Below are 8,809 nucleotides of genomic sequence, written 5' to 3'. Positions count from 1 at the left end.
GGGATATGAAGGTCACCAAGGAGAATTTGGAGGTTGCCAAGGACTTGTTTTAAAACGGTTTCAAGTCTGATCGAGAACTCGGACACGTGGAAACAAAGAAGATAATATGAATGTTTAAAACCATGTTTTCAGGGGGAAAGATGATCATTAGGTGATGCAGGACCGTGGTAATCATATTGCAGCCTAGAAATGTATCAGTTGTACACGTTCGTACAGCTTAAACGTACACAACGTATGTGTCAATTACATCTCATTAAAGTAAGCGTTAAGTCTTGCCTCTTTCCTGACTGGGTGGAATGCAGGTGCTTGGAAAGGGGATGCTTGGCTTCTTCCCCTTCTACCTGCCCGGCTGGCAAATGGTGGTTCCTAACCTGTAGGAGGTTAGCTTAATAGCCCCCGAAAGATATCAGGTCCTAATCCCTGGAACCTGCGGGCAGAGTCTTCGTGGTTGTGACTAAGTTGGCACATGTGACTAAGAGTGTTTGAGCTGGGAGATTATCCTGAATTATCCTGGCCCTAAATGCCATCACAAGGTGTCTTTATTTATTTTTTTCTTTTTAGGGCCACCCCTGTGGCATATCAAAGTTCCTGGGCTAGCGGTCGAATGGGAGCCCCACCTGCAACTCTACGACACAGCTTTGTGGCAACGCTGGAGAGTTAACCCACTGAGCAAGGCCAGGGATTGAACCTGCATCCTCAGGGAGACCAGTCATGTTCTTCACCCACTGTGCCACAATAGGAACTCCACAGGTGTCTGTAGAAGAGAGGCAGAGGGAGATGCGACATACACATGAGACGGCAGTGTGACCACACAGGCCCAGATTAGAGTACTGCAGCCACCAGCCGAGGCCTGCCAGCGGCCACCAGCAGCTGGAAGAGGCAAAAAGCATATTCTCCCTCAGGGCCTCACAGAGGGACGCAGCCCTGAGGGTCCCTTGATTTCAGCCCAATGAAACGGCTTTTTGACTTCCGACCTCCAGAACTGTGAGAGGATAAATTTCTGTCATGTTAAGCCACCAAGGTTGTGGTAATTTGTGGGTTTTTTTTTTTTTTTTTTTTTTGGTCTTTTTAGGGTCACACCCATGGCATATGGAGGTTCCCAGGTTCAGGGTCGAATCAGAGCTGTGGTTGCCAGCCTCACCACAGCTACAGCAACGTGGATCCAAGCCACCTCGGTGACCTACATCACAGCTCAGGTCAATGCCAGATCCTTAACCACTGAGCAAGGCCAGGGATTGAACCTACATCCTCATGGATACGAGTTGGGTTTTTTACCACTGAGCCACAACGGGAACTCCCTCTAAAATTTTTAAAAGTTATTTTATTTTTATTAAAGCATAGTTGATTTACAATGTCGAGCCGATTTCTGCTGTACAATAAAGTGACCCAGTCATACACACACACACACACACACACACACATATATATATACACACACATTCTCTTATATTATCTTCCATCATGGTTTAGCTCAAGAGACTGGATAGAGTTCCCTGTGGCTGTACAGTAGGACCTCATTGCTTGTCTATTCTAAATATAATAGGTTGCATCTACTAACCCCAAACTCCCAGTTAAAAATTTTTTAATTGAAATATAGTGGAGGAGTTTCCATCGTGGTGCAGTGGTTAACAAATTCGACTGGTTTCAGGTTCAATTGCTGGCCTTGCTCAGTGGGTTAGGGATCCAGCGTTGCCGTGAGCTGTGGTGTATATCGCAGACGTGGCTCAGATCCCGTGCTGCTGTGGTAGTGGTGTAGGCCAGCAGCCATAGCTCCAATTAGACCCCTCGCCTGGGAATCTCCATATACCTCGGGTGCAGCCCTAGGAAAGACAAAAAAAAAAAAGAAATATAGTTGATGTGCAATATCGTGTTAGTTTCAGGCACACAGCACAGCGGTTCAATTCTACATATATATACATACATATATATATATATATATATATATGTATATATATATACCTTCTTTTCCAGAATGTTTTCCCTTATAGGTTTTTACGAAGTATTGAGTGTAGTTGCCTGTGCTATATGGTAGGTCCCTGATGGTGATCTGTTTTATACACAGTAGTGTGTATATATTAATCCCCAACTTCTAATTCATCCCTCCCCCAACCTCTTATCCCAGTCTAATTTTTATAATTTTATTTTTCATCATGAAATAGGTACACAGAGGAGTGCATTTTATATACATATACATTAAAGCAAATAATCAAATGAACATCCATAGGCTTCGGCATGTTCATCTGGCTGTGGCTGTTTGGGAACGGACTTCAATGCAGCTTTGGGGACGTGCCGCACCCCTGGGGGCTCAGCTCTCCCACCTCTCCCTTCTTCAAAGACTCCTCAGGAAGCTTAACATCAACTAGGCTCAGATCATAGAAAATCTTTTTTTTTGTCTTTTTAGGGTCCCACCTGTGGCATATGGAGGTTCCCAGACTAAGGGTTGAATTGGAGCTGTAGCTGCTGGCCTACGCCACGGCCACAGCAACGCAGGATCTGAGCCACATCTGAGATCTACACCACAGCTCACGGCAACACCAGATCCCTGACCCACTGAGCGAGGCCAGGAATTGAACCTGCATCCTCATGGATGTTAGTCAGATTCATTTCCAATTAGCCATGACGGGAACTCCAGATCAGCGAAAATCTTATAGACCAAATATATGCCAGGGAGAGGAAGACACACGCAGGAACAGCGGCCTTCAATGCATCCCAGTTGCACCTTCAAGTTTATAACATTAAATTTGACCATGACAATGAGTGAATGAAAAAATGATAGAAGTGATAGCTTGACCTCATGTTCAAAGTGATAGAAAACTTTATTGCAGCGTCTCACAGCAGAACTGAGTTTTCAATGTCAGGGGTCTTCAGCGGGGGTTCCAGGAACCGGGGAACAGGGAAAGGAATCAAGCTGCTGCCTGGATGGTGCCCCCCAACCCACCCTGGGAGCCAAAATGTCCCCAAGAGCCCTCACTGGGCCGCACTGCAGGGGACCAGAGCCTCTGGCTGGGAGCATCCAGAGGGAGAGGTGGTGGGGGGACGGGCTCAGGGCACCATGTGCCACCACTTGAAGGAGAAGGGCTGCCGGCGCACGTTGGTGCCGCAGTGCACATCCCCGTGCCGGACATGGTAGGAGAAGAAGTCGTCAATGAAGGTGCAGTGGAGGCCCAGCGGCTCCAGCAGGGAGCGCACCTTCTCCTCCAGGCAGCAGCGGCCATTGATGATGGGCCCGAAGGGCTTGGGGATGCCCAGGTACTTCCCCAGCACCAGCATGTTCACCTGTAAGGAAGGGGGAGCCCAGGTCAGGGGCAGCCGTGCGCAGCCTGCAGCCCCATCCCTGTGCTCCTCCTCCTCTTCTGACCTTTGGAAGTAGGAGTCCCACTTCACAGATGAGAAAACTGAGGCCCAGACAGTTAACAAGAGCTACCTAAGGCCACCCAGCCAGTCTAGGACTTATATTCAAGCCTGTCCATGCTCTTAACACCATTCTCTCCTTCCTCACTGCCCCCTTCTGGCAAATTCTAGTATTCGAGGCCCAGCTCAAATACCATCATCTCTGTGAAGCTGCCTGTGAATCCCCAAACTCTGGCAATTAGTCCTCCTCCTCCATAGCTCCCAGCACAGTGCCTGGCACGTAGTAGGCACATAATAAATACCGGTTGAATGGGTGAATACGTGACTACCTATTTGCTAGCACTTTCCATATATTATACCTTATGTAAATGACTCTGTTTCCTCCGTTACTTTGGGAGGTGGCCTGGTGAGGTGAAAGGATGAGTGTTTTGGTCCCAGGCCAACATGGGTTTGCATCCCAGCTCTACCACTGGAGAGCTGTGCAACCTTAGGTAAGTCACTTTACCTCTCTGAGACCCATCAGCAAAAAGATTGCAAACATGTCCATTGCTATGACAAGTGGCTAAGAACACACATGCAGAGTCTGTGTCGGTGCAGAGTCACCCTCCAGGGCTTAAGAGACACTGAAAGGGCCCCTTGTTTTCTGTCACTGCTCAGTCCCAGCCCAGGCTGAGTGCGTGGCACTCTTTAATTCCTCCACCTGTTCCGCATCAGGCCCATATCCCCACCTCCCATCACAGACTCCTGGGAGGGTCATGGCTTTGGCTCCAGCTCCCTCCAGGGCTTGACACAGTGGAGGCACCACCTCAGCCCTCAGTGAAGCTACTGACTTCATGGACATGCCTTATCTCCCAGCTGCCAGCATCAGCTTTCCTTCCTGGCTGGGCCAAAAAGGAAGAAAAATGAAAGGCTTGGGGCCAAGGAATTTTGTTCAGGGGGGTTAGGAGAGGGTCTTCTGTCTTGTTTTAGCTAAGGAATACTATTTTTTTTTCTGGCCATGCCCAAGGCATGTAGGAGTTCCTGGGCCAGGGATTGAACCCATACCATAGCATCAACGCAAGCCCCTGCAGTGACAACACCAGGCCCTTAACCCACTGTGCCACAAGGGAACTCCAACGAACCTTTTAGTCTAAACAAAATCTTCTGCAGCACCTCAGTGATAAAAAATCTAAGCTACTAACTATATTTGAGGCCCTGCCTTGGAACCCCAAAGCCCTGGAGAACCCAGTCAGAGGACCACTGTGTCATGAGCTACTGGCTCCTCCCTGAACTCTAATGCCCAGCTGCAGCAGAGGTGGCAGCTGAAGGGTCCCAGTAGAACTGGGTGAGGTTTCTGCCTGGCCAGCGGGTATTCTTTGAAGAGACAGGGTAACAGGGCAGAGGGATGGGAAATATACACTAGATAACCTCAAGATGGTGCTGGGGTCACAGTTAGAAGTTCTCGAAAGGTGAGATCCCCCTCAAGCTCTCCCTTCAGCAGGTGAATCCCACTTAGCTCAGGCAATGCCAGCCTCACCTCCTCCAGGAGGCCTTCCTGGACCACATGGTCTGAAAAGGTGCCCCACCCTTATTCCCTTCATGGGCTTAACCCCATCTGAGAGCATCTTGCTTGTTGCTTGTTCCGCTTTCCCCACCTCACCTGCCACAGGAAAACCCACAGGGGGCAGGGCAGCCAGACCCCCCGGCTCTGAATCCCAGCTCTCAACCCCACCTCTTGCCAACTGTGAGTTTTTGTGCTGGAGACCTGGCCTCGCTGGGCATCATCTGTAAAGTGGGGGCAATGATAATCTAACTTCAGGTGGCTGTGAGAGGGCGAGAGGCTCTGTAGGCCGGACAGGGCCGAGCAAAGCCCAAGGTGGGAGGAGACAACCGAGCCTCCCTAGTCCCAGAGCTCAGCTGGCCTCTCTGATTTAATGCCACGAGCAAAGTCAGGACGAGTCGGAAGACCACCTCCTCACCATGTTTGGGAAAAAGGCTTCGGCCTTGAGGATCCCTCGGATGTCTTCCTGGAGCTTGAAGAGCTGGGGGATGTCCACGATGTCCCTCTCGGTCAGACCCAGCTCCCGCTTCAGCACCGCCCGGTTCCAGTCAATGCAGCTCTGGGGGAGCGGGGAGGAGGGTGGTGGGCAGGGGCCACCACGGGGCGGGGCCACCACGGGGCGGGGCCACCACGGGGCGGGGCCACCACGGGGCGGGGCCACCGCGGGGCGGGGCCACCGCGGGGCGGGGCCACCGCGGGGCGGGGCCACCGCGGGGCGGGGCCACCGCGGGGCGGGGCCACCGCGGGGCGGGGCCACCGCGGGGCGGGGCCACCGCGGGGCGGGGCCACCGCGGGGCGGGGCCACCGCGGGGCGGGGCCACCGCGGGGCGGGGCCACCGCGGGGCGGGGCCACCGCGGGGCGGGGCCACCGCGGGGCGGGGCCACCGCGGGGCGGGGCCACCACGGGGCGGGGCCACCACGGGGCGGGGCCACCACGGGGCGGGGCCACCACGGGGCGGGGCCGCTGTCCCGGAGGCAGAAGCAGGTGGGGACGAGGCCCTTCCAAGGGAAGGACCAGAGCCAGGGTCTGGAAGGCTGTGTGATGGGCTCTTCCTTTTTTCCCTCCTCCCCTCCCTTTGCTCAGTCCTCTGTCTTCCGAGTCCCTGCCTTTCTGGTCACTCCTGCGCTTGGCCTCTTTCCCTCTGTCTCTGAGAGTTTCCTGTCTTCCTCTGATTTTGGCTTCCTAGTACCTCCACATAGGAATTGTGTTCTCTCAGTTTCTTGTTTGACAGAATGTCTTTTATTTTCTGCTGTTTTTTTCCTGTCATGGAGGAAAAGAAGAAAAAAAAAGCGGATGAATTAATTCAGAGGTCCATTTCCCTTTTTTCAAAAGATATAGTGGGGGCTCCATTTTCCCATCACAAAGATGGGACAGCAGTGATTCCTAACATACAGGTTTGTTGTGAGCATCTGGGAGCAAATGCCTTTAATAAGTAATTTATCAGGGTAAGGTCTCATTAAAAGTGTCACCTTCATTCCTTAAATTCTCTTCTCCCCCAAAGGGATCCCATTTCTCAAGGGGCAAACAGAGGTCTGACCATTGCCTGATCCTACATGACCTATACAGATAAGAGGTGAGAACTCTCACCTCTGGTGACTTCAACCTCTGACTCTGGCCCGTGTTTGTGGACTTTACTGAAAGAAAAACAATATTCTGTGCTCCAGCCAGACTGAACTTTTCTCTCTTGAGTCTTTGCATTCACTGTTCTTTCTGTCTGAAATATCTCTCTGCCTCTCAGCCCACTGCCCATGTGCCTGGCCGGCTCCTTCCCATCCCTCATGCTCCTGCTTGATCTTTGCCTCCTCTGGGAGGCCTTCCTTAAGTTCCTCCCAGACGGCTCTCAAAGCCCCTGTGTTTAGTTGTTTCCTTGACTCACTTCCCAAGGGCATGGAGCTGTCCTGCCCTGTTCACACAGCATCCCTGGGACTGAGCACCGAAGATTCCATCTGGCAATAGGGGACCACCTGAAGGCAGAGGAAGGTTGCCAGGTAAAAGAACAAGGCGTGGTCAACTTACTCTTGAGCCCTTGAAACAGCAGGGCCTCCCCGTGGCCCTTCTTCAGCTGCTCCTCGAACAGTTTGTAGCAGGACCTGGGGCTGGCCAGGAGCAGTCGGAAACCCTAGAGGCAGAAACCCTGGAGTCAGAGGTCAGCTTTGCCCCTGGGGCTCCCAAGGAGGAGGGCTCTGCCGAAGGTGCAGGGAGTGTGGGCTTGGACCCAGGCTGGCTGCCTCCTCCATGCCCCTTCCTGGGCAGAGCTGTGCTTGGAAACCCAGGAAGGTGGCGTGTGGCTTCCTCCAGGCAGCCCCCCTGGACTGCACCTTCTTGTACACCGGAACGAAGCTCAGGAACTCGTCCACGTGGCCCACAGACAGCCAGTCAGAGTAGAGTTTCACTGGGGCCTGCACCTGCTGGGCGCCAAGGAAATCCTGCAGGGCCTGGTGCATCTCCTGGCTTTCCTGGCTGCCAACACAGGGTTAAAGGAGCATTATGGGGAGATGGGATGGGGGGTCCAGAGGAGTGGGGATTAACAAGGTAGTCTCTGAGGGACTGAGACTTGCAAAGGAGTCAGTGTTCTCCTTCCGGACGGGATTCAGGACCCTGGGACACCTTTATTATATCATCTGACACCCGAGGAATTTAGAAATTGTCACCCCAGTTTTATTGGGGGAAACGGAGGCCCCAAGTCAGTAAGGCAAGAAGGACCAGAGCTTAGCCTCAGAGAAGCCTCAGCACTGCCTGTTGACTCAGCGTAGTCAGTACGGGATATGGAGCCGGTCCCACTGTATTGGGGATTGCGTTAGCTTGGCGGCCTGGAGGATATCTCTTCACTTTTCTTTTTCTTTTTTTTAATTTCTTTTTTTTCCCTTTCTTTTTAGGGCCAAACCCAAGGCATATGGAAGCTCCCTGGGCTAGGGCTCGAACCACAGCTCTAGCTGCCGACCAATGCCACAGCCTCAGCAATGCCAGATCTGAGCTGTGTCTGCAACCTACACCACAGCTCACAGCAACGCCGGATCCTTAACCCACTGAGCGAGGCCAGAGATCAAACCCGCATCTTCATGGATGCTAGTCAGGTCCTTAACCTGCTGAGCCACCACAGCAACTCCCCTTCACCTTTCTGAGCTTCAGTTTTCTCCTTGCCCTGGCCTCCCCAGTCCCTCATGATCTAGCTCTTTCCTCTTCCTCTTGCTCAGTTTTAGCCGCTCTGGCCTGCCTGAACCAGCTAAGCTCATTCCTGCCTCAGGGCCTTAGCTCATGCCCTTTCATCTGCCAGGAACCCTCTCGCCCAGATCTCCATGCAGTCATGTCCTCCTTGTCATCAGCTCAAAAGCCCCCTTCCCAAAGAAGCCCTCCCTGGTCACCCGGACTAACATAGCTCCCACTCCTCCTCTGCCCCTTGCTTTTGTATTTTCTTCACAATTAGAAATTATCTTCTTTGTTGAGAATAGTGGCAGGGACTCATCCGTTGTGTCCATGGCTGCATGCTTTCCTAGTTCCTAGCACAGGGCCGGGGAACATGGTAGAGACTCAGTAAATGTTCACTGACTGAAAGAGCCTGAATGGCAAAGCTGGAATTTGAGCTTGTGACGCGGGGGCTCCTCAGCCCCTGTTCCTTGCTGGGATCTTTGATCCCTCTCGCACCCCCTCAAGTTTGCTGAGCCTACTCAGGCTGCCCTGGCCTCTGCCCCCACCCCTGCCCGGCATCCCTGCATCCTGCCCACTCCTCTCCACCCTCCCTTCCTTACCTGGGGTAACCACTGTCTCCAAAGAGAATCCTGCCCAGCGGGTATTCCTTCTTCCCGACCGTGACCGGGGGACTCACTTCCAGGTTCCCAAAGGAGTCAAGGTCAGTCACCCTCCCTGTTTGGGGCATTCGAGTCACGTAGCCAAAATCTGGACCCTGAGACGGGAGAAGC

At 52.8% G+C, this 8,809-nt stretch overlaps 1 protein-coding gene across 2 annotated transcripts in view; it reads right to left on the bottom strand.

Annotated features, from left to right (window-relative positions):
- Positions 1 to 2,797: 2,797 nt before the first annotated feature.
- The window catches only part of PADI4 (peptidyl arginine deiminase 4), a 30,632-nt gene continuing 24,620 nt past the window's right edge, over positions 2,798 to 8,809 (bottom strand). For both annotated transcript variants that reach the window (XM_003127648.4, XM_021095428.2), the window contains exons 11-16: positions 8,639 to 8,793; positions 7,211 to 7,352; positions 6,909 to 7,011; positions 6,082 to 6,152; positions 5,310 to 5,450; positions 2,798 to 3,276 (exon numbers count right to left, since the gene is read on the bottom strand). In XM_003127648.4, coding sequence (XP_003127696.1) covers positions 3,043 to 3,276; positions 5,310 to 5,450; positions 6,082 to 6,152; positions 6,909 to 7,011; positions 7,211 to 7,352; positions 8,639 to 8,793 — 846 coding nt within the window. In that variant the 3' untranslated portion in view covers positions 2,798 to 3,042. The remainder of the gene's footprint in view (positions 3,277 to 5,309; positions 5,451 to 6,081; positions 6,153 to 6,908; positions 7,012 to 7,210; positions 7,353 to 8,638; positions 8,794 to 8,809) is intronic.

Source organism: Sus scrofa, chromosome 6 (assembly GCF_054392235.1).
Source record: "Sus scrofa isolate SSC_HxYL_T2T_F1_AM1 chromosome 6, Sscrofa_HxYL_maternal_Yorkshire_Landrace_v2.0, whole genome shotgun sequence".
In the NCBI taxonomy this organism is placed as follows: Eukaryota; Metazoa; Chordata; class Mammalia; order Artiodactyla; family Suidae; genus Sus; species Sus scrofa.
This window is presented reverse-complemented; position numbering and strand designations above follow the sequence as displayed.